The following is a 25,870-nucleotide window of genomic DNA, read 5'->3' as shown; positions in this document are numbered from 1 at the left end:
TCGCGTGCAGCTCTCAACGGTGTTACGGACAGCAGGACACTCACGCAGGATGACATGTCACAAGCTCGCCGTGTCGGCTGTCATCCCTACTACACCTTGCGACAACTTCCGCCCAAGATACAATTCTGTCCACACCCTGGAGTGCATAGGCCCTTTTAATTTCATTACATTAGGTCTCGTAAGTTAGGGGCTCTATGCTACAAGCCGGAAGGTCGCAGGTTCTATTCCCGATGAGGTCATTGGATTTTTCAGATGACATAATCTTTCCAGCCGCACTATGGCCCTGGGGTCGACTCAACTACTAACAGAAATGAGTACCAGTTATCTTCCTGGGGGTAAAGGGCGGCCGGCGCATAAAACTGACAACCTCACCGTCATCTGTGAGTCTGCTGTCTTAAAAATGCTCGACGTCTCACAACCCTGTGGGTTTCCACGGCCTGTTACAGGGATAGCTTTACCTTTTTTTTTTACATTTTTCTCGTAAGCTGTTTTCCCTTCAGACTGACAAATTTTATTTTTTGTTTGTGGATTATTTTAGAACACTTCAGTCACCCGTATCAAACACCGATGTCACGAAAAGTGGAGCTGTACCTTCGCTCCCCATACGTCTTCATGGCATAGTGCCTTAGAAATTAAGCACAGAGACGACTTTACCTTCAACATCATATAGAATATATAGCTCACCATTCACCTCAAACTAGTGCCGAGGTCAAGAAAATGTTCTACATCCACTCCCTCATACTCCTTCATGGCATAGTGCTTAGTTAAGCACAGGGACAGCTTTACTTTTACGACTCATTTGGTAGATCTTACCGAAAAAAAAAAGGAAGTTCGTTGTGCAGTATTACCTATGTTTCGGAAGAAGTTACTGCCATCTTCTTCAGTTCACTCGATTTCACACATGAAATAGGCTAATATTAATCAAAAGTTCCTTTTTGGCATACGTACAAATCACTATAACAGCATATTGTGTTTCTAGACATCATCCATCTTCTTGTGTTTATGTAAAACACAACGTTTCGGAGACTGGATTCTGTCTCCGTGTTCAGGAGGTCCGGAGATAGTGACTAGCTCTATCGAAGTGGTCTGAGTGAGTAGGTTCCACCTGAAGACGGAAACAATCCAGTCTCCGAAACGTTGTGCGTTTTAGACAAAAGCAGGACGACGGATAATGCCCAGAAATATAATATTTGTGTTAATTAACCTACCTTCGTCACAAAGTGTAGATCTTATTCGCTTTAACAAAAGTTTAATACACATTTAACGAAACAGATCTGGACAAAGATAAATACTTCGGTTAGAATAGCAGTGAAAGCGGATGTCCTTATGTGACAGTACGTGAAACGGAAATGCTACAAAGGAGACTTCATAACGAAGCCAGATGCTATCTCGCTCCGGCGATTCGTATCTTCAAAGGGACAATGAACATGTTTTCAAAACACGACCTGTATGAGGGGTTATCTATCAAAGGGACACACAGTAACAGATTTGTGATACACAAATTAATGCCTTATTATTTGTTCCGTTACAACTTACATTTGAGGTGCCTGAGTTTGACTCCCTGTTCCTGCGCCCCAACATCTCGCTCACATTACGAGCCCTGTAGTACAAGACTCGTGTATTGTAAAAGGTAAAGCTATCCCTGTAACAGGCCATGGAGGCCGATAAAGTTGTGAGACGTCGAGGCTCCCACATATTCTAGACCAGTGTCTCTCAACCGCCGGGCCCTCGTCTTACAGAAAAAAGAATTTACCGGGCCGCGGTCTGACAAGGGTTGAGAACCACTGTTCTAGACAGTCGGCTCACAGATGGCGGTGAGGTTGTCAGCCTTACGCGCCAGCCGCCCTTCACCCCCAGAAAAATTCCTGGTACTCATTTTTGTTAGAGGCCGAGTCGACCTAAGGGCCACATTGCTCCTGGATGAATTAGGCCAATTTAAATATCCATTGACTTCATCGGGAATCGAACCCGCGACCTAGGCTTGTAGCATAGTGCCTCAACCATTTTAATTATACTTGTCGTGTCACTGCTACCACTAATTACTGATCATGTGATTTCCAATCATCCTCTCCCATTTCTCTTCATATTTTATTATATATATATATATATTCTTTACCAGCGCTCTTTATTCTTGCATCCTGCTATCCTCCAAATTCGTATTTCAGCGTCCATGTACCTGCACCTCAGCAGATCACTTTCCTCATTGATGAATATGAAGCGAATTCCCTGTTCGTTGTTCCCCCCCAACACCCTTCATCTATTTATAATATACAACAGGTAGCTACGAAAATACGTGGAAAGTATTACTCAAAATAATACGGAAAAATTTGTATAATCAAACCGCCGAAGTTTTCAGCGCAGAAGTTTAATCTTCGTGACAAAGGGGCGAATATTAAAATCCAAGGTCAGAACTGTGCTGATCTTAGTTCTCATGAAAGGAATTATTCATTGCGAAATTAATGAATTAAACACTTGAAGACGGGGATTTTTTTTTCTTGGCACTACAGCCCCAGTGGGCCTAGGCCTACCTCCATGAACTTCTCCGTTCGGATTTTCTAGATCTTACACCTACGGTAGGACTCCTTGGGCGGGTGATCAGCTCGTCACAACGCCTCTACCTATACACAAACACAGAAAACCGCACACAACCATCCATGCCCTGAGTGGGATTCGAACCTACGATCCCGGCTTCCGAGCGAGCGAAGACAGTGCATGCCTTAGACCGCTCGGCTACCGTGACCGGCGAAGACGGGGATTAGTCTCATCAAAATCAATATTGATATTGTTGCGTTATAGACTGTAGAAGACTGATACCTTGCAGAAGGAAGCAGCAGGTTCCTTTGAAACACTGATATATATGTACCAGACGGCAATTTTCAGTCACTGTCTGCAGAACTTCACATCTCAGGTTACGAATTTCCCCACGAAACAAGCAATGAACCAAATGTTGCATTCTTGGGAAAGGACGCTGAATCTCTGGCCGGACTTGACCCGTTGTGAGTCATTCGTGTCTTCGAAACTAAAATCGCAGTTGAAACTTCCGCCGGGCCATTGCAACTAAAATGCCATGATACTTTCTAGGAAAACGGTTACCCGCAGTGGCGTGCGTGTCTGTATAAAATCAGAAGGGGGACTATCTTGCCATGAAGGCGTATGGGGGAATGGATGTATAGATCCACATTTTCTTGACCTCGGCACTGGTTGCAGGCGTAAAGCGGTCGCTTTACCCCTGAGGAAAGAGCCCCCGTTGCCCATTGGATAGGAGGTTGGGTGGACCCCAGAGCCGGTCTGGACGACGTGGAGAAGTAAAAAGTCTTACCCCCACAAGGACTTGAACTCCGACCCCTTGGTTGTGTAGCCCGTAGTCAGTCGCTATACCGGCTCATCTGGATAATTAGTGCATAGTGAATTACAAGGAAGAGATACTATCTCGGCACTTACCTAGAAGGACTGAGAAAACCCACTACAACCTCCCGTCAGGATTGTCGGTGTGTGGCGGAGATTAAACCGGACACCTTCCGAATTCAAATCAGAGACGTTGCAGCCCGAGCTAACTTGTTTGGTTCGGGACTCATACATCGCTGTTGCTGAAACAGAGATTACACTTCTACATAATCCATTGTGACGGCCGCGCCATAGCTCAAGCGGTTAGTCGCTGGCTTCCCACCCCGGGTTCGATCCCGGGTCTGGTCAAGTGGGATTTGTGGTGGTCTTAGTGGCGCTGGGGCGCGTGTTCTCCGAGTACTTCATTTTCCCCTGCCAATCTTCATTCCACCAAATTCTCCATCATCATAATCACCCGGGGCAGGCTACAATAGGCCGATGAGTGGACCCAGTTGGACTCCACCCCCCACTAAGCAAATTAAAAAAAAATTGGGGCGGTATAGCGAAGGGCCGGACGACCGAGATTCGAAGCCCGGCAGGAACAAGATTTTTTTTTCTTTTCCACAACTTCCAGACCGCCCTTGGGTTCTATTCTATCCAGTGGTGGAGATTTCCTCTAGAGTAAATCAGTTTAGGTGTGACGGTGACTGCTCACGTCCATCTAGTACAGAGGTCAAGAATGGTGGAGCTATACCTCCACTCCCCTAAATGTCGTCAGGGCATATTGCTTAATTAATTAAGCCCAGGGACAGTTTTTACCTTTTTATTGCCCGTGCAATAGAACGTGTAGTGTATTCGGGCGAGCTTTTAACTGGGTTTAGGATTGTAGGATGTGTAAGTGTTGTAACAGGACCTTAGTTAATGCGTCACCCTCCCTCCCATAGTCCAACTAGAACCGATTTTTTCCACACTTCTTACGCGCAACCGCAGACCATGTTTAGGATTCCCAACAGTTCTACAATCGTTGAAACGTTAGGGCCAGTATTACGTGTTTCAGTTTTTTAGTCCTGTTGAACATTCTGACATAGGAATCGTGCGTGATATACAGCGCTCTCCCTCCCTCGTGGCACTATTCAGCAGCAGCCAAGTGACGTTGTCATTGTGGCGGAAGCACACGGGCAAGGTCGTGCGTTTCAGGGTCAAGGCGTGTCCCATTCGCGCATTGCCGCGAAAGAATTCTCTCAGTTCCAGGAAATCACTTAGTGGAGGCCGAGAATATCTTTTTAAGGCGTTCTAGATTACAATAATCAGCCCCAAAAGCCAGTTGATAGTAAAGATATTGAGGTAGAGCCATCCTTGTAACGGTCCAGAGGGTTGAGAGACGTCGGAGCTCCCACATTTTCTGGACAGTCGGCTCACAGATGGCGGTGAGGTTGTCAGCCTTACGCGGCGGCCGACCTTTACCCCCAGGGAATTTCGTGGTACTCATTTCTGTTAGAGACTGAGTTGACCTCAGGGTCATAGTGCGGCTGGAAGGATTAGGTCAACTGAGAAATCCAATGACATCGGGAATCGAACCCTCGACCTTCCGGCTTGTAGCATAGTGCCTAAACCAAACTTTACCTTGCGTCGCGATATCACAGCGATATGTGGCTGTTCGACTGTCCCTCTAATGATGCACACATAGGAGTGTTCGGACGCTGTCCCTAAGTGATAGTTGGAAGCGGCAGGTAATTGCCTGCAATCATCTTAATTGACTTCCATGATCATGCATTAAGAATCGTTTTAATAAGCCTCGTGTAATGATATAGCCGAATCCATGCAACTATGAGACATTTCATCATAATTTTTAGAGATGATATTTACACAATATAAAAAGTGAACCCATAATGTGAATGCAGGATTTGAACATCCTGCATCGGCGTTTTCCTTGCTGCGAACTTCATGCTGGTTTCTTGCTTGGCCTTATTCTTCGACCTTGGAAGATGGAGGTGATGTGTTCCTCCGAAATGTCTGTTGAGTCAACGGACTACATGTAGTTGTATCTCAGAAGACAGAACTGGACATTATCTGGAACCAAATAACCATATTTCTCAAATGAAGGTTTGACGCGTTACCACTGTCTTAACCCGCTGCGTCTCTTTAAGAATGCGAAAATCGAGTTTTATAAAAAACGCGTAATAATGAATGCCTCCAGGGGGGAGGAGTCTGCAGAAGCTGATAATCGCAATTTATTTTATGTAGTTTCTTTAACGACGCGTCAGTAACGCATACAGTGTAGCAGGCTGATAATTATTAATTTTATGGTTTATTTAATGATGCTGTCACTCACGCTGTATAGCTGTAATGCGTTGACCTCAGCTTGCTCCTTGCACGGTGCGTACTGAACATATCTTTACCCTGAAGAGAAAGAAACTAAGTTCTTCTGAAACGTGGGTGGACCTCTGCTTTGTTACACGGTGTCTGCTCATAGTCTCCGCTGTGGAATGTCAGATCAGCCAACATTCTGGTACAAGTTTCATGACAAGAACTTTACCATTTCGGTCGCGATGTGAGAAAACAAGTTCTAGGAAGAACTAATCGCCTACATTCATTTGATACGACACGGACCGCATAGAAAACGGCGCTTCTAATAGTTTTGTTGTTGCCCGTGTATTCTTTGCAGCGGTAACGTTTTTACCAAGCCGTTACCTAGCAACGATAAGGGGATGCATAACAGACACGGACCGACGAGAGGGATTTATGAAATACGCCGTTGGGATGGGTTCAGGTGCCATGATATACACTAGCGGAGGGGATACACAGAAGGCATGGAGATGGCGTAAGCCTACTTTTGTTTCTTTTTAATGAAGGAGACCGAAACAGTCGCAATATAAACCCTTGCTATTGATACAACGTTATGTAACCTAGGAACCTACAGACCACGTGGATTAAGGAAGAAACGTTTGAGCGCCCTATAATTAGATGTAAATGTGATCTGTGTTACTTTCTGTTGCAGACATTGCCATGGACTGGTCTGACCATGCGCTCTGGTGGCCGGCTCGAAATACGTGGCTCACCAGGACACGCTCCACGCTGGATCAGTACGGAGTTCAGGCAGATGCCCTCCTCAACTTCACACCAATGCACAAGACCTTGAGGGTCCAACTGCCTGATCTGCGTTACCTTGACTGCAGGGTTAACTTCTCGATTAAAACATTTAACTGTGTCGTGAACCTGTGCAAGGAATTGGGTAAGAAAATGTAGCACCCACTTTCTTAATTAAGTTAATGTTCAAATATATTTAACCCTTTAAAGACCGAATTTCTTCTGAGTAATATATAAAAATTGAGTTCGTACCTCACAGGAAACACATTACGTCTTCGCTACAAGGACCAACCGGTTAATGCTGTTTAGGGAAATAATCGCTGTTTATTGTGAGAACCATACGGAACCCACAAATACACTGTGGCCTGAATTCAGTTTTAGTATGTTAAAGGAGGTGGTAAATATAGTCACGACTGGGCTTTAAAGGATTAATGCAGAACGTGGGTAAGGGAGCCAGGATAATTCAGTCGGTATCGCGCTGGTCGGCTGGGACTTGATTCCCGGTAGGGTCAGCAGGTTTTTCTCTACTCCAAAGCGTCCAGACCGACTCAGCCTCCTATTCAGAGGGGTGTTTCACCGGGCATAAATGGACCGGAGCGTGAAGGTGACCGCTGACTTCTATCTAGTGCAGAGGTAAAGAATTGTGGATCTATACCTTCACTACCCCGTACGTCTTCATGGCGTGGTGTTTAATTAAGCACAGGAACAACTTTACTTTTTTTTTTTCAAGAACATGGGCACCGCAATGAGTTTTTGCAAGTAGGAGGGGGGGGGGCAGAAAACGTGCTTACAAATTTACATTTAATCTCTTTAAGACTATTCTTACAGACGGCCCAAGCGTGATCAGGATACAAAAAATATATTAAAACAATAATTATAATTTCCTCCTCTTTTCAGTATTTTATTTAAAAATTTGGGGTGGGAGGCAGATGCCTGTCTTGTCTCCCTTCCAGGTTTTGAAATTAATATGACGAGCTGGGGACAGCATAGTCGGTATAGCGATTGGCTAGGGGCTGGACGACTGAAGTGTCGGAGTTCAAGTCCCAGTAGGATCAAGAATTTTCTCCAAATCGTCCACACCGGCTCTGTGGTCCACCCAACCTCCTAGCCAGTGGATACCGTGGCGTGAAGCTGACCACTCACCTCCAACTAGTGCTAAGGTCTAGACAATGTAGATCTATACATTCACTCCCCCATATGCCATTAATATGTGGTATATTTCTTTCTTAATTCTGATAAAATATTGGGGGATACCTGCTTCCCTCTGCCCCACCCTGTCTATCACGATAAGAGAGCTATTAAATGCTACGTAGAATATATATAGGAAAGGTTCAGATGCCACTGTTTTGCCTTAGACACATTATTGTAGTGCCATGTTATTTCAAGAGTGAAATTTCCTTTATCTGCCATGTACGTAGGTAGGTGGAACCAGCTGTTGTTGAGTGTCTTGTGACGTCAGTAGCTTGCATCACATGACCAGTATCACTCCTAACAAAATGGCTGACAACGATATGTTGTTTCGCCAGCGTGCTGTCATCGAATTTCTAGTGAAAGAGGAAATCCCTGCTTCAGAAATTCACCAGGGACTTCAGCGTGCTTATGGAGGTGTGTGCATGGGTGCAAGCAGTGTTCGAAGATGGGCAAAACATTTTAAAGATGGGAACACCAGCATCGAAGATGAGCCTCGGAGCGGTCGTCCTCGAACAGCCTCAACTGAACGCAACAAGGAAAGAGGGGATGAGATCATTGAAGATGACAGGCGTGTGACTGTGGACACAATAGCCTGAAAACTTGGAATATGGCACAGTGCAGTACAGGAGATGATTGAAAGCTTGGGCTATAGGAAAGTTTGTGCTCGTTGGGTCCCGCGGTTATTGACCGAAGATCACAAAGGTCAGCGAAAAGCCATCACCTCAGAACTGCTGCAGAGATATCGACACGAAGGCGATGATTTTATTTTTTGCTCTGTATTGTGACAGCCCCCTCGTTGGTGTCTCCACCTTATCGTGGTGAGGGGGTTTGAGTATGCCAAGGACCCTGAGAGCTATACCAGCGGTAGCGTAGCTACTGGCAGGGCCTCCCTTGCTGGACAGGTCAAAGGGTAGGCATCAGACGAAGAGAGACACCAAAAACCAAAAACTGATGCCGGAAGCAGCGTCATCAGCAGCGACTTGAAGCACAGAACAAATGATGCTCGAGATGGTTCAAGTTCGTATAGCAACAGGCGTGACCAGAGTGGTTTGAACGGCTGTTGTACTGCGATGTGGAAAGCAAATGGAAAAACTACCACATTATCACTTTTCCTGGATAGTCTCTTTCCAAAAACAGAAGATCACATTAAGTGGAGGAACTGTTTTGGAAGAGACTGTGGACCTGTCATATGACAGTTACTGATCAATCAATCAATTGTGACAGGTGACGAAAGCTGGTTTCACCATTTTGAGTCTGAAACGAAACGGCAGAGTATGGAATGGCACCACTTGCATTCTCCATCAAAAAAGAAGGCAAAGACAGTGCCATCAGCTGCGAATGTGATGGGCAAACCATCAGTGCTGCTCATTATGTCCAGACGCTGCACAAGCTCCGTCGTGCATTGCGCGATAAACGTATTGGACGAAACATCATCATCCTGCATGACAACGCTCGCCTCACATTGGAAGTAATTGCAAAGATGGGGCGGGAAATTCTTCCACACCCCTCCTATAGCCGTGATCTGGCACCCTCCGACTACCATCTTTTCGGATTTATGAAGGCCCAGCTGTGTGGACAACGTTTTGAGACGAGGGAGGCAATTCAGAAAGCAGTGCGTCAGTGTCTTCGGATGGCTGGAACGGAATTTTACAGAAGGGGGAATTTTCAAACTCCCAGAACGCTGCGAGAATTGTGTACAAAGAAGTGGCGATTATGTGGAAAAATAAAGAAAGGTCTGTAGATTGAAGTGGTGTATTTGGTTTGTCAATAATGAAGCATGTTACTCTACAAAAAATTGTTGCTCATGACTTTCGGTACGACCTTCGTGGCATCATGGATTCTGTTGGAAGGGCAGAGTTCTGATTGCAGCTGAGCCTTATGTGATAACATGATTCTTCCTGTCCTTATGATTATTTCTTATGCTTCTTTGGGTCTTCAAACATTTCTTCTACAAAGTCTACACTGTATTGCTCTTTTAGGCAGCCATTTTGTTCTTCATCATCTCTTCCTGTGCTCTTGATTACAACTGATTATTTTGTTTTGAACGCCGATATTTCTACCTCAAATAATTAGCTAATTTTAAAGAGATTATACAAGAATCTTGTAATTCTATTAATTTATTTACATCTTCTCCCAGATACACTGATAGCTGTTATCCTGCTTTCTCACATGATGAAAACTCTCCTTTCATATCCAAAAGTTGTACTCATTTCAGTTATTCCTGAATATTTTCTTGTTTTTGAAGTACTCACATTTGTTTTTACATATCACATTATTGATCTGATGACACTGAGTTCACTAAGAAAGCTGCTGGCTCAAGCTGTAATGCTTCTCACTATTATTTTTAGTATTTTGATGCTGCTCAGCTTAAATCTCAGCCAAGACATACAAATGACGAAAGATGTAATTTGTTGTAATCTGTCTAGGTCATCCTCTTCCATGAGGTTAGTAGCCAAGAAATTGTTCTGAGTATACAGTGTTTTTCATCCTTTAAATATGATGTAATTAATTTTCTTTATGCTGTGATCATTTTAAATAAATAGGAGGCAAATAAAACAAATTCTGTGAATGCAGGTATGCGACACCCAGAAGAACTGTCATTCTGCAAACCGCTAGATCCAGATCACCTCAAATATAACCTGAAGGATCTCCCTGGAAACAAGAAGAGGCATTCAGACCCAAGAGGAGGACCAAACAATGGACTGCCACCAGCAGACACCAACACGTTCATTGCCAATAGCAGCCCATCTGGTTCTACAGGAAGTTTGGACAAGAGTTCGCCCCCTTTCATGTGTGCTCCTGTTACACCAACCAGGCATCATACATCAACACCCATCAGTTCCCCAGTTGGAACGGTCAGTTCATCCTCTGCATGGGCTGGTTGTTCTTGTCTGTCAAGTTAAATTGATGTCTGAAGCTCACTCCATTCGTTATTATAATTCCATGAATGTTTTAATGTTCTTTGTACAGATATTCGGGAATGCCAGACATTGCTCAAAATGTCAGAAGCAGCCTTTTGTACTAGAAAAACTATTGCTTTTTTCTCTGTTTTAAAATAAGGTTTCAGAATTATTAAGATCAGAATGAAAGAAAACGTTTACATAATATGGAACTTTACCATGTTAATAAATTATTCATTTCTAAAGATTACTCACTGATATATTGGGTTTTGGACTTTATCCATCATCCTGGTTTTTAAGATAACTAATAAAAACACGACGTTTCGGAAACTGGATCTGTTTCCGTCCTCAGGTGAAGGAAAAACACCTATTCTGTTGGGTCCATTAGAAAGAGCTAGCCTCAGTCACTGGACGTGATCGTGTTTTTCCTTCACCTGAGGACAGAAACAGATCCAGTTTCCGAAACGTCGTGTTTTTATTAGTTATCTTAAAAACCAGGACGATGGATAAAGTCCAAAAACCGAATATATCAGTGTGTTATACACTATCGTCAGAATCCTATAGTAACTACTAAAGATTACTGTCTTCAGGGATGTGAGCCTTGTAGTCTGGAGGAAAGGTACCAGTGTTTAGCAGAAACCTGCTTTCTCTATCTTTAGGGTGTATGTCTTCCTGTGAAACATTTCTGTTAGGCTGCATGTTGGTAATCTTCACACTCACCGCCATGAAAATCTAAAATCTTGCTTGTATACGTTTATTGGTTTTATGTGGTCATGGCTTATGATGTGGGAATATCCGTATTAATGGACAAAGAATTTAACTTGAATGGAACTTTTAGGTAAAGAGAACAAGAATTGGTTTTCTCGGGTTATAAAAGCTGTGTTATTTTTTAATTAGTAAGATATGATTTTGTGCATCAAAATCCATTCTCACAGATGCAGGGGAAACATGTTTTGAACCAGAGTTTTGTCGAGTATGGTACCCAGTCTTGTTGTCACAGTGACATAGTAGGACACAATTTCACTTTTACATACCATTAGTGCAAGGGCCAATTCTTTGCACAAGTTTTTAAGCAGACATAATTAATGAAAATATGTGTATATATTATGACAATATTACAAATATATACTTGTGTCGAGAATAAGCCTTTTTTATTAAATCAGGTATGCTGCTCACAAAAATTACGAAGTTCACACATGCATAGCTCTTTCCCCCCCCCCCTTTTTCAATTATTTTGTGTGAAATATATGAATTTACATATATCTTTTTATGCACTCTGAAATAGTGAAATTATTTTAATAAGAATCCACTTCTGTTCACTAGTAACACAATTTTTCTCACATTGTAATTGATAGAAATTATAAAATCATTGAGAAGAAATACAAAATTAAAAATGCATTGTTTAGGTTAAAAATTCAGTACATGAAACTCGACATGATGAAAAGAATCCATATGTCCACATATCGATTCAGAATATCAGAATAAATTTTAGAAGTTGGCATATTTTGTTACTGTACACTTGTTGACCATTATTTACCACTCTGACAGTGTGCACTGTTTGCTTTATGTTGTCGCCGAGCAATAAGACAGTGGTGCACATAGATAGCTTTAAGTATTACAGGAAACCACTCTTAAGATAGAGACAGTACATCACTCTGCAATGCTGATAACCACCAACCAGAGCACATAGTACCTTAACCCAGAAAACCACAATATGAATCTTTTCACTGTGGAAATCCAGAACTTCATCAAAGAGTTTGTGTCAGATTTTGCGATTTTAATTTGTATAGGAATTTTAATCATAGCTGTCTTTTATAATTTTCCTATCAGTCCTTTACAAGTTGTTCATTGTATCAATTTTCATTTGAACAGCAATCAGGAACATGGAAGAGAAATAATCATTCACCAGCTTTTGGGGAAATGAATGGTACATATCCATCAAATGCAAACAACAGTCTGACTCTTGATATGCTAAATGGGAGTGCTGATTCATCACTTGCCCACAGCCCTTCTGCACCAAGCCCAGATGCTCGAAATCGCCAACTTCGACCACGGACACTTGTTGAACGAGCACGAATGAATGTTGCGTAAGTTTTCCCACAAGACACCTGACATTTTTAAAAATATGTGGATGCTGACTAATGTGAATGCAGGAGATAAATTGTTATAACTATATATCTTACACATATTTGAGTTACACAACCCCATAGATACATTGATACAAAGTACTTTTTGTTTATTTACATCGTAAGCACTTTAGTAACTTTAAATTGTTTGAGCATTAGTATTGGATATACGGGATATATATTATCATACACTTAATATATTATGAATCATTTTTATTGTACATACTATTTTAGCTTCAGCTATACGTTGACACAAACAGAAGGTAAAAAGAAAGAAGGTAAAGTTGTCCTTAACTAATTAAGCCCTATACCATGAAGGTGTATTGGGGAGCAGATGTATAGATCCACATTTTCTTTACCTCGGCACTAATTGGAGGTGAGTGGTCAGCTATACTTCATGGCCACTTTACCCCTGGGGAAAGAGCCACTGATACCATTGAATAGGAGGATGGTTGGATCCCAGAGCCAGTCTGGAAAATGTGGAGAAGAGAGAATTCATGACCCTACCAGGACTCAAACTTCAACCCCTCAGTCCAGCCCTGGCTAATAATATTTTTTTCCCCATACGTGGGTTGTTTCACAAAGCTGTCAATGTAGAATATATAGTATTGAATGGCAGAGTGGCCGTTAAATTGGAAGGGATGTGGAAGGAAGCAGTCATGGCCTGATTGAACTAGTGCCCTAGCACTCTGCGGGAAAGACTGAGAAAAATCATGAAATATCTCAGTCAGGATAGTCGGCGTCCCAGTGGAGATTCAAACCAAGCATTTCCTGAATATAAGGCTAGAGCATCACTGCTGTAACGAGGAAATCAGTACGTAATGTGTCTGTTATAACGTTTGTGGTTTTAAAATTTAATGGCTGATCACAGTTATTTGTAACTTCTGTATTGGTATAGTTGACTAGTATACGTGTACAGTTTGCTGTATTTCAGATGTCTTCTTCGTTAACAACACATATCCCGTGCCTATACAGTGATTCATAAACTTCAATAATAAGTTAATGTTACTCAGTGACTTCTTTTCGACAGGTGGCTGGACTCTTCACTCTCGATCATGGAGCAAGGTGTAAGGGAATATGACACGCTGTGCCTCCGCTTCAAGTTTTATTCATTCTATGACCTGAACCCAAAATACGATGCTGCAAGAATTAATCAGATATATGAGCAAGCCAAATGGCAACTGCTTAATGAGGAGATTGACTGTACTGAAGAGGAGATGCTCATGTTTGCAGCACTTCAGGTATGTATTTCCGTGTGAGAGAATCGTCTGCATCCTTTTGATATTTCTGCTTCTGCGAAAATCAGTTACCATCCGAGAATCACTGCATGTCTCTTTGTCTTCTCAAGGTTCCTCTTCCTTACTTCCTTCCCATGTTGTCCCTTCTCTATGCCATTGTTTCTAACCTGTAGTTCTCGCCTCGATCTTGGTTATCATTAACTTAATATGATATTAGTGGCAAAAGATTTGTAGGGACATGAAATCAGTGGGACAGGAGGTTAGGCTTTATGAGTTTTACTCAGAACTGTTTCCTTTCTGATATGTTCTTTCAGAAAGTCAGTCTGTGTCTGAACTATGTGGTAGCCATCACCATGAGAACCTGAAATCCAACATCTTATGCTTTCTTTGTGTTCAAGGCATCACAGAACCTGAGGTACTGTTAATGCCATACATTTTCCATGACCATTTTAAATGTAATTGTATTGTTTTGTGGTTACCATTGAAGGTGCAAGTAACGCTGCAAGCCGGAGTGCCCCAGCCGATTCTTAACAGCAGCAGCTGCAACAGTACTGTTGCAGAAGATGACATTGATGCTGCTCTCGAAGACCTCCAAGTGACATTAGAGGGATCGCACATCAACTCAGGCCATAATGACATCACACAAATACCAGAACTTTCTGATTACCTGCGATTCCTCAAGTACGTATTGAGCTAACATAAAACGAGACAAACTCAGTGGCTTAAGTCTGCAAGCGAACTATACCTACCGAGCGACCGCCGCCTGTCAGCGAAGTTAGTTTCAACTCTAGCAGATAGAGGGTGTCGCGTGGTCAGTGCAATGAATTGAGCTAACATAATTAATGCAAACTTGTAAACATATTATGGGGTAACGTTAAGCAAAAAAGTTATTTGATTCTGACATACCTGAAGTTGGCGTAGTCATCCCTCCTCCCCTGGCACCGCCACTGCTGCCACAACTACTGCTATGATGACTCACTGCTACTACCATTGCCATGACTACTACAGTTGTAGTATTTAGAAGTGACAGTCCTCCGACACGGAGTAGGAGAAGTATTGGTAGTGGCGGGGAGAGCTCCAGCATGTTGACAAGTGTGGAGGGGAATGCAGTACAGGCATTCTCAAAAAAATAACTTCTTACCTCATCATGTTGCATAGTGTTGGTGGTTTAGTCTCGATGATGTTCACACATCCGATGTTAAGTTTTAATTGCCAAATGACAGGCTATTATGCACTATACACTATTATACACTTTTCACTGTTATATACATGAAGAGTTTATTTACATATTACACAGGTCTATTCTAAAGGGGCAACACCAGCAATGTCCACATATATATCATCTCGACATGCCTGTCCTTCCTCGTCACCACCAGATGAATCGGAACTATCATCAGAACTGTCATCACTATCACCGCCAACATGGAAGACACACTCCCGTCCAGTGTCCAGTAGGCCTTCCCGTGCCATTAATTGTTGCTCAGTGTTCCTTACATGTTGGCACCTACATTGCCATTCTTCTGCAGTTATGGAAGCCAATTTTTGGTCTGCCACTTTAATGATGTCATCCATCTTAAATGTGGTATTGTGTTGAGAAACCCAATTTCTTACGGTGGCCCATTTTAACTCAATTGGGTTGAGTTCTGGGTGATACTGAGGGAGTTGTAAAATATTGTGATTGTGTTCTGCAAAGATTCCATCTATTTTATAGGAAAGGTATTTCGGTTTGAGTGGTAGGATCATATTATATCTCTGGATTCCGCAATGATGAATAATCATTGAAGTTATTGAAGTTAATAAATAGGTGGAAGGTGATATTTTAGCCAGGATATCATAAAATCTCTTCTTGAATTTGAGTTAGGGGTTCTGTTTAGTTGAACATTATTGTAGGGAGCATTATCAGTGACAAGGACAGAATTTGGGGGAAGGTTAGGAATACCTGTAAGTCTCTCCTTTAACAATTTTTCATAATTGGTATAGTTAATGTCACTGTGGTAGTCTCATGTCTTTTGGTGGGACTTGAAGCGGACATAGGCATTAGAGTTGAAACCTTGCTCTCCCCCTGCATGGATAACAATGAGCCGTTGGCCTTTGGACACGGGAAAATAATCCCTGGATGGATCCATCACTCCATGCATATGGGGTGGTGTGCCATGAATGAATATAGGTTTCATCCATGTAGATGATTGGGCGGTCCTCTTCCCTATATTCTTTAATTTGCCGCAAATACTGAAGACGATTGGCTCTGATATATTGTTCCACCAGTATCTGCCGATTATTTTTTTGTTTTCTTCCAGCATAACCCCAGTTTCAAAATAATTTTCTTTAGTGGGGAGATGCATCCCTGAAAATCTAACGTTTTCTTCAACTTTTCGTGAATTTTTTTCAGGGTAGGTCTCTTTTTTTTCGACTATGTAGAAGTCATTAATTGTTCTTCGCACCACAGACTCTTTAGTCATCCAAAGTGGCTATTGGAGATTTCCTAGGTATTTCTTTAAGGGTTGTCGAAAAGGGAGTGGAAGCCCCAGATTTGATATTTTTTGTTTCTCTTATTAGTCTTCTGACACTACTTTCCGATACACGTGTCGCCTTTGCTACTTCCACTCCTATGTTCTTCATTGTAACTGTTGGCCCAGCCTCTTTCATATACTTATATACATTACTAACAAATGATTGTGAATGCAACATTTTTCCACTCAATTTACTTTGTGTAGGTGGCATGTTACAGGGGATAGAAAAAATGTACACATATAAATAAACAAAAAAGAAAATCAACGAATAAAAATAAACAATAAAATAAAATATTAATACAGTAAATAGAGAATAATACACTCAAATACGACACCAAGAGTCAACATTTTTAACTTGACTGTACAAGGAGGAATGCTTTTAACTGAACTTGAGACGTCTGCTCGCACTGAAGACAGACAAATGAATAATCACAACACCCCTCAATGTTCAGGAATGGACCTTCCCATACACTGCGCAGCTTTTCGTGGACACTCACTTCTAAATACTACAGCTTTACTACTGATGCTGCTTCTGCCATTACAAACATTGTCTGTGTCATGTGCGTCAGTAGATGAAAAGTCTTCATCTTTCTTCCCACAGTTTATCCTCTCAATTTCTTAGCAGCTCTTTCCTCTGTGCTTGATGTCTTCCAGTATCTGACTGAACCATCTTGTTTTGGGTTGTCTCATAGGTCCTTTTCCTTTACATTTTACTTATAATGCCCGCCTTGGTATCCTTGTTCTGTCCATTGTTTTTACATGGCCAAATGCAGCTTCATTCTGACTTCTTCTTGTTAAAATCTCAAGTAGTTTTCAAACAGAGTCAGCACACTCTTTACTTCATCATGCATTGTCATGTGATTATTTGCCAAGTTTGATTCTTTTTCTCTGTCCAGACCAAAGCGATTCACATTGAAGCAGTCGAAACAGTTCTGGTTCACATGTCGTGACCTTCATCTCACCTTATATAAATCACGAGAGGAGGCAGCCCAAGGCGCAGAGCCAGTGCATCACATCAACTTGCGTGGCTGTGAGGTGACCCCTGAAGTCAATATTACACAGGGTAGATATGGCATCAAGTTGGAGGTTCCCAGTGCTGAAGGCATGACTGAAATGTTCATACGTTGCAACACAGTGAGTACTGCTTATATCATGCATTTAATTCATAATAATTACATTTTTTCGTAATATAAAACAGTATAAATATCAGCATTGCAACAAAAGAAGCTGAGAAGGGGAAGGGGGCAAACTCAGTTATAAAACTGTAGTCTGTAATAAGTAACTCTCATTCTGATCTCTTGGTGGCATACGTAACAAAACTCGAAAGGGGAAGTGTAAGAAGTGTACATCATGTGTTCCTCACCAGTAAGAGGTAGTTCTATACATCGTCAGTTCCAGGTGGACCCAGTGAAATATCTGTTGTTTGAAAACTCTTAGACAGCTCTTGGCTTATGCTAGACGTCACTCACTTTGTATTTCTTAAATCTGATTTCATTTGTTTCGCAGATAAAAATACTTTATAATAAGCAGTAGCTAATAGAAACTACAATACTGTAGAACTCCCATTTAATACCTGCATCAAGACTTGCCCTGCAAATTAAATCCCATTTAATATTCCTTGATTTTAAGGATTTTCTCATTTTATGTTAACTTCAGTGATCAATCTGAATGCTAATTTCTGCAATTTAAGATTCGCCTTGGTTAACTGTTAAAATCCTCTTCTCCCATATAAACCTTAAAATACGGTTCAGTGAATTGTGTTTTCTTCGTTCTTTCTTTCTCTGGCTAACCATACTTTTCAGTATTCAGAGAGGAAAAGTAACTGCAAAATTGTATCGTACACAAAAACATATGTATGAACTGATGAGTTGCTGAATTACGTAACTATCGTAATTGGTGCCGGCCAGAATGTCAGTTGGTAACTAACTTGGCATTGCCCCACAACAAGAGAGTACCAAACAAGGAAGTGAAGAATCATGCATTTCCATAGTTATGATAATGTTGAATCTGTTTCTGTTTATTTATGGAACTTCAACAATGTCAGTGTATCAAGTATTGTAGCATTGGGTGCTATTATTATTATTAGCAAGTAACATGATTGGAGGTGGTCCTTTTATGAAGTACTATCAGTGAATATGTGTGCAGGTATGGAGTGAAATCATGAAATACCTTAGTCAGGATAGTTCATTATCCCAGCCAGGATTTGAAGCTTGAACTATCTGAATACAGGTTTCAGAGCCAATGCCACATATATTATTTTAAGTTAGAAAATGGAACTCATACCAGACGGCTTACTGACATTTGAATACATATTGCAGGAGGAACAGTATGCCAAGTGGATGGCAGCATGTCGATTAGCTGCTAAAGGGAGATCCCTGGCGGATAGTTCGTATGATACAGAAGTGAAATCAATCATAGCTTTCTTGCAAATGCAGCACCCAGCCCCTGCTCCTGCCATTAATCCGTCAGCACTGGACATCACTCCAGAAGACTATGTTTCACCAAGATTCCTAAGAAAATTCAAAGGAAAGGTATGTTTCTACTGCCCTATGATATCGTTGTCTAGTATAATGTGTCACCATTAGATGGTGATACAGATCCTTAAGTCATCATTAGAAAGGTACTAGGGTCCATTTTCAACATACATTGGGGAGCAAAATCTCCATTCCAGGGGTGTGGAATACAGAATACTTTCCATCCATGAGATTGTCTCCTCATTGTATGTCATACACTCAGGAATGTTTTAGACAGACAAAGGTTCTATCTACATCTGTTTTTTCGGGGTACGCGGTAGCGTAGTTGGTGGAGACACTATGCTGCAAGCTGAAAGGTCACTTGTTCTATTCCTGATGAGGTCATTGGATTTTTTAAACTTACCTAATCCTTACAGCCCACTGTGGCCTTTGGTGTCGACTCAGCCTCTAACAAATGAGCGGCAGGAATCTTCCTGGGGGGTAAAGGGCAGCCGACCCATAAGGCGCCATCTGTGAGCTGATTGTCTAGAAAATATGGGAGCCTCAGTATCTGACAACCCTATGGGTCTTTACGGCTTGTTACAGGGATAGCTTTCCCTTTGCCTTTTTAAATTTGACAGAGGCCCTCACTTTTCTTTTTAGCATCTTTTATATGTAGTTAACTGTATTCTAGAATATCTGTTTAGATTAACCTGTACACTCTGGTGATTTCCTAGTGATTTGGATGGAAGCAGAAATACCTCTAGTTCTACAGCAAAGTGTTTTTTCTGCTGCAAACAAGAAATTGAAACTAGAAGGAACATACCTCACAGAATCTAGTAAATATACAGGAATAAAAATCTTGAGAACTGTTATGTAACAGAAAAACAAAGGATAAGGAGAACTGAATTACCATTATGAAATATCAAAATTATTTTCTGCTGTGGTGAAAGTTTCAAGATCTCTGTTAATAGCACATTATTGACAGTCTGCAACAGAGTATAGTTAATCTGTGACTGCAGAGAATAGCAGCATGAATCAGTCCAAATCTGTGAACAATTAATACCCGAAAGTTTTTATTGAAGTGGGATTTGCAAATCTGAATCATTTTCTTCCTCAGAGGTCACTTCAAGGCTTAACAACAAGGATCCACAGCTTACCCATTTTCTGTACAGGTCTCTGCTTCCTGGCTCTCCTTCATCAGCTTCTCTGTATGTCACACATAATTTTCCCACATTGTTGGAGTGACCTGAAAGATGGGAAAATAAGTTTGTATGACTGTGTCTACATTCTAAAAAACGTTAAAGAAAACCAACAGAAGTGATTTTGTGTGACACTCCATGTCTGTGCTTTGTTGTCACACAGAAAAATAAACACACAAACTTGCTTCAATAATTCCTTCCATGTCTTTCTAGTGGATCCCATGCCAAACCCATTTCAGTCACTGCTGCTGTTGTAATATCTCTTAGTCTTGGACCAGTCAAGTTCACTTGGGTTTAGATGGCAATAATGTGGTGGTGTATGTTATACTTTATGCTCATCCTCTTCAGTGAATTCATAAATTTTAAACCTGAGAAAGAATTTCATGTGCTGGCATGATTATGATTGGGTTCAGTATTCAGTTATTCAGTATAGAGGGGGTGGGTTTCCCCATGCACCGCGACTAATAGTCTATTGTACGTCCCCCTTTAATTTCTACTGTCGCCATACCCTACCGATACTGGTGTCCGCTATCTCCCCTTTCTGCCAGCAAGGTCGGTCCTCTACTGGCAGTGGTACCCGATAACTCCCCTTTCTGCCAGTGAGGTCGGCCCTCTGCTGGCATTGCTACCCGATAACTTCCCCATCTGCCAGAGGCATTGGAAACTACTTGGGTGGGAAACATTTTGCCTAATTTTGCTCAGAGGTCTCCTAGAGACATGAGGATCTTTTACGTGCTGTAAATCTACAACATGGGACCCACAGCTTAAAGTCCCTCCCGGAGGACTTGTTCCCTGAATTTTTCTACCCTTAAAAATTCCACGACCTCCGCCGGGTTTGAACCCGCGTACCTTGAATCATGAGGTGGGAACGCTACCCCTAGACTACGGAGGTCGCTATTATGATTGGGTTACATGGAGTTCTGTGAAAACAGGAAAGAAATTGCCCACACCTCAGATGTGTACTAGCAACTTGTGCATGCAGAAAATTCCTTTAACATGGGTCAGACTGGATATTCACTAATTTTCAAACCTGTACACATGTATCAGTATTGCTGTGTAAGGTTGTATCGGCTGATTATTTTTGATTTCCATACTTTCTTCTTGGAGGAAATAATATCTCATTGCCTTCATAAAGTCAGAATTTCTTACAGGCTGTCTCTTAGGCATGACTGGATTCTCAGTTCATCTCCACACATTGCAAACCAAAATGGCCATCTATAACTGAAATGTTTTTTTTTTTGTACTCGATGTTAAAGAGGATAAATACTGACATTTAAAATTTTGTGCTCAACACTAGAAATACATTAAAATGGCCTGTGAGATGTCATACAGCGCACAAACTTTCAGCAAGCCAGGAACAAGCCCACAACAAACAGCTGTTCTGCAGACATAATTATCTGAAAGCTTTAGGAATTTCTGGTTCTGTTGGACATTTAAGTTTATGGTAATATGGTTTCCATCTTCAGCAGTAAAAATTTGGAAAACTGATGTTTTGCCTCTCAGGGTTCTACCCAGCACTGAAGAAGTATGGAACATTATATTTGAAATCTTGGATAAATAGAAGGATTTGACATGGCGAAAGGTCATGATTATAAGCTAAGATCACATCATTTTACAATTATGGGATTTATAAATGCAATTGTTGATGACACTCCTGCTGTGTACCAACTGGTGGTATGTGAATGAATCTCTTTTCCCATGGTTACATGCATAAAACATAGATTCTTCTGACAATTTAGTGTTCTTATATATAAAAATATAAAATTAAATGCTGTTACACTCATTAGAATCTGTCTGTTTCAAACAGTTGGTGCAGAGGATTCTGGAGGCTCATGCCAATGTAAAGGATCTTCCACTCATTGATGCCAAACTGAATTACATCAAAGCGTGGCAGTCATTACCGGAGTATGGCATATCACTGTTCATTGTAAAGTTCATGGGCCATAAGAAAGAAGAGTTACTGGGAGTAGCATTCAATCGGCTCATGAGGATGGATATTAGCACAGGAGACCACATCAAGACATGGCGGTACAACACCATGAAGGTATAATTGTTACACCAGAATTGACAGTCTCCCTGGGATGTGGCATCATGTAGTCTGGTATAGAAGTTGACGTAAGTCTTGGAGGATCATACTGCATTCATCTTCAGAGCTGAAGCATAGGCCACGCAAGAAGAGTTCTGATGCTTCTTATTGGTTGCTTGGCCAACTCTTCGACCCTGAAAATGGTGGTAGTGCCTTCTTCCAGAACATTGTTGAACTCTGCTGGACTACACAGCACCACATACCAGAAGACAGCACTCTTTATACTTGGTTCAGCAGAAAGTGTTGAGAGAATTTGAATTTAACAAGAAATTTCTAACGGTGAGAGGGGTGGTACTGCAGGTGGACACCACACTGAAATTTGATTTAAACATTAGTCATCATTGAACACTGAATGAACACAGCACTTTTGCTGTGGAAACAGTAATATGAAAGGCGATTTTGTTGCTAGTATAGCGCGTGTATTCAGACACCATCTCAACTACAGCAGGAATGGGAGAGTTCCAGTGCATCAGACCATATTAAACTGAGTTCAGCAGTTTAGATCATGCTGTTACCGGTAATGGACAAAATTTGTTATGGCAATTGTGGAATTTTGCCAGAGTGACATAATCTTCTAACTGTGAGCCCCCCCCCCCCACACACACACACACACACACACAAACCTAAATGCTTTGAAGTACAGTTTGATCAGTTTGATATTATGTACCTATATTTAGACACTTTCATTTATACTGATATTTAATTTGTTAAATGCCTAATACTTTCTGCGATGCCTGTTACTTGTATGTTTGCTTGTTTTGCTGATTCCAGTTGGCAGAGATTTATTGTGTAGATATGCACTGTGATATGGTTAGCACAAATATGAATACAGAGACTTATCAGGCACTTGATTCTCTTGGTGTGCACACACAAGCAGCAGTATGGGTTATGATGACATATAGTCTGGTAGGTGGACATAAGCATCTTACAGGAAAATACTGCCTCCAAAATTCATGTTGGCTTCAGTTTATTGTGCATTGCCTTTAGCATATCTGGTCTTGACCGCTTGTGATACTTTCTACTGATTCCTTGAGTTTGTTGGAAGAGATCTTGCTCTTCTCTGTAGCTTCACTTATTATTGTCGAGTGTTCAGATGCACAACCCCCCCCCCAGAAACGTTTTATGGCGTGGGGGGGAGGGTCAAGGGTCCACACTTTACTAATATTTTGTTTTATTTTAGGCATGGAATGTGAATTGGGAAGTAAAACATATGATGGTGCAGTTTGAAGAGGGCAACATCATCTTCAGCTGCCTTTCTGCTGATTGCAAAGTCATCCATGAATTCATTGGTGGTTACATTTTTCTCTCCATGCGATCGAAGGAAGCGAATCAGACGTTGAATGAAGAATTGTTTCACAAGCTGACTGGTGGCTGGGTTTAATGTTGCATGCGACAAGCGTCAGTAATTTGAACACCTTTCAAACTGATTCCAAACACAAGTACAAGTGACATTGGTGCCTTTCCTGCTGTGAGTTATAAAGAATTGCAGTCATTGGTTGGATCTTGGATGATGTACTTCACATCTAATCTCAGTTTGTCAGCTGCTTAAGTGGTTTTCTTAAAACTTACTGTTCGCTTTCTGTTTGTACTAGATACATCCTGGAAGACTTCAGGCTTGGTGCACTGCTTTTGTTATACCCCAGTGTTTCTCACAAGATTGCAGCACCATATGGAATCATTTTTTACAGTTTTGTGGGTGCAATGATGATTTATTTCTTATTTTTGGGAACTCGGATTGAATTTTAAGTCATCACTGAATGCGTTGAAACAATATTGGTACTCTGCCTGCTGTGCTATTTGGGAACTTCTGGCTTGCTTTGACATCTTCTGAAGATAAAGTTATGGCTTCATGAAGGCGGTAACTTTGTGTATTTACTGTCATTGACTGCACACTGTTTTATCAGAGCAAATATATGGTCCATCTGCCCTAGTGTGCATTCTTTCTGTACTAATACCAGTACCATTACTTGAGTTGAAATTCAGTTTCCGGCCCCATAGTAATGGATTTAAAACCTCTAGTCTCAGATGATGAAGGCTAAATAAGTCACTACTGATGTGCAGTGGATTTTGATAAATCACTTGCAGAGTGTATTTGTCTCTTTCAGTGAGTACGATAATAGTATGAGTTCTCAGTATGAATGGTTCAGGATTAATGCAAGTTACAGTAACTATGAGTAATTTTTTAAGGAGGATTTTGCAATGTTTGCTTAGTTTTTAACCCATTGCATCTGCCGCAGTGATTTTCTTATATACACAGACTCTAAGTAGGTCTTGGAAACGATAAATATATATATATAGCTCAATCATAGATGAAGATTGTAAAGCAGGGTGTAATTGAGATGTGTTTTCCTGGGTTGTGACATTGTGTAGTCTTAGAGGTGGATACCAGTGTTTCAGAGGGACATGCCTGCATTTTCAGGGACAAAATGTACTTGGACATGCAACCCAGAGAACCACAATTTCAACGCTCATCACTGTGAAAACCCCAAAACTTATATAAGTAATTGTAAATTACATATTTTTACTACTATAACTTAATTTGTGTGAGATCAGCATTCTGTCCTTGCAAATAGTTAAGGAAAGATATTGATTTATGGATGTTATTGACATTTACTGTTCTCTACACCTATTTTCTTTGAAATGTATTTCATAACTATTTTCTATCCCTATACAATAATTATTCACGTTTGCCTTCTGTTGCAACGGTTGTTATTTATGTCAGATGTTGACAATATCTTTATATTACTAAAATTTAGTTTTATAACAACAAATTAATATCTTGAAACTTGAACATTTTGTTTATCATACAGGTTGTTTATGAAATTAATACAGATTTTAAGAATGGTTTTAAACATGCATGAACTGTCATTTTGAGTGTTTTACTGAGACAATTTCAAATGAATGCTGTTAGACATAATGAAGAAGTTGAACATAATGTAAAAAGAGTATTTTTATTTGTAAATATAATCTAATCGACACTAGCCATGGAGATCAGAGTGGGTTGTAATTTATAATTTGTTAGGTTATATTCATACTGGGAATATTGTTTAGAATGCTATGGCACACACATTCTACTATTATTGTTAATATTATTTGTAATTAGTCATTACATTTAACAGATAGCTATTACAAATAATGTAATAATGTTAATGGATTTATGAACATGAGAATTTGTTACTAGACAGTGATACATAGAAATCAAAAGTGTATCTCTATTGAAAGTTCTAATTCGCAATATATTTTAATTTTAATAAAGATGTTTGTATATGCTTTGAACACTCCTAATGTTTAATTTTTATAAATAAATCAGGAGATGCTGTAAATTAATCTCAATTATAATACATTATTCTTCACAAAGAAAACATAATTTGTCTTATTACTCTCTACATATGTTTTTGTGTTGAAGTTCCATAAAATACAGGTATCAACATGGGAGTGGTGTTTGATTTATTGTAAAAAATACACCTCAGAGAAACCTATTTAATTTTGTCCTGTGTAAGGATGAATTGCCAAAGATTACATATAAGAAGCAAACAGGTCAGCATTGCAGAAATGCTTGTGACTTACATTTAGGAAGGAGGTGCTCAGTCAAATCTTGGCTGGAACACTGGCTATAGTGACAGGTTTCTTGGTGTTTTCCTCGGTCCCCCTATGCAAATGACTGGATAGTACCCGAATTAGACGACTGCTTATCTCTCATCCTGAAATTCAGTAACACGTCTAGCTGCTGACAGTCGTATAAAATAACACACA

The 25,870-nt window shown here is 40.8% G+C and overlaps 1 protein-coding gene across 3 annotated transcripts in view; it reads left to right on the top strand.

Annotated features, from left to right (window-relative positions):
• LOC111865359 (unc-112-related protein) overlaps positions 1-25,393 on the top strand; it is a 194,880-nt gene extending 169,487 nt beyond the window's left edge. For 2 of the 3 annotated variants that reach the window (XM_023853309.2, XM_023853310.2), the window contains 9 exons: positions 6,323-6,556; positions 10,177-10,457; positions 12,375-12,589; positions 13,659-13,869; positions 14,354-14,547; positions 17,273-17,510; positions 18,695-18,907; positions 21,839-22,075; positions 23,298-25,393. In XM_023853309.2, coding sequence (XP_023709077.1) covers positions 6,323-6,556; positions 10,177-10,457; positions 12,375-12,589; positions 13,659-13,869; positions 14,354-14,547; positions 17,273-17,510; positions 18,695-18,907; positions 21,839-22,075; positions 23,298-23,498 — 2,024 coding nt within the window. In that variant the 3' untranslated portion in view covers positions 23,499-25,393. The remainder of the gene's footprint in view (positions 1-6,322; positions 6,557-10,176; positions 10,458-12,374; positions 12,590-13,658; positions 13,870-14,353; positions 14,548-17,272; positions 17,511-18,694; positions 18,908-21,838; positions 22,076-23,297) is intronic. The other variant, XR_002842971.2, reaches the window with a different exon arrangement.
• Positions 25,394-25,870: the final 477 nt, after the last annotated feature.

The sequence above is a fragment of the Cryptotermes secundus genome, unplaced genomic scaffold (genome assembly GCF_002891405.2).
Source record: "Cryptotermes secundus unplaced genomic scaffold, Csec_1.0 scaffold114, whole genome shotgun sequence".
In the NCBI taxonomy this organism is placed as follows: Eukaryota; Metazoa; Arthropoda; class Insecta; order Blattodea; family Kalotermitidae; genus Cryptotermes; species Cryptotermes secundus.
The sequence above is the reverse complement of the archived record's forward strand: the minus strand, read 5'-3'. Positions and strand labels throughout refer to the sequence as shown.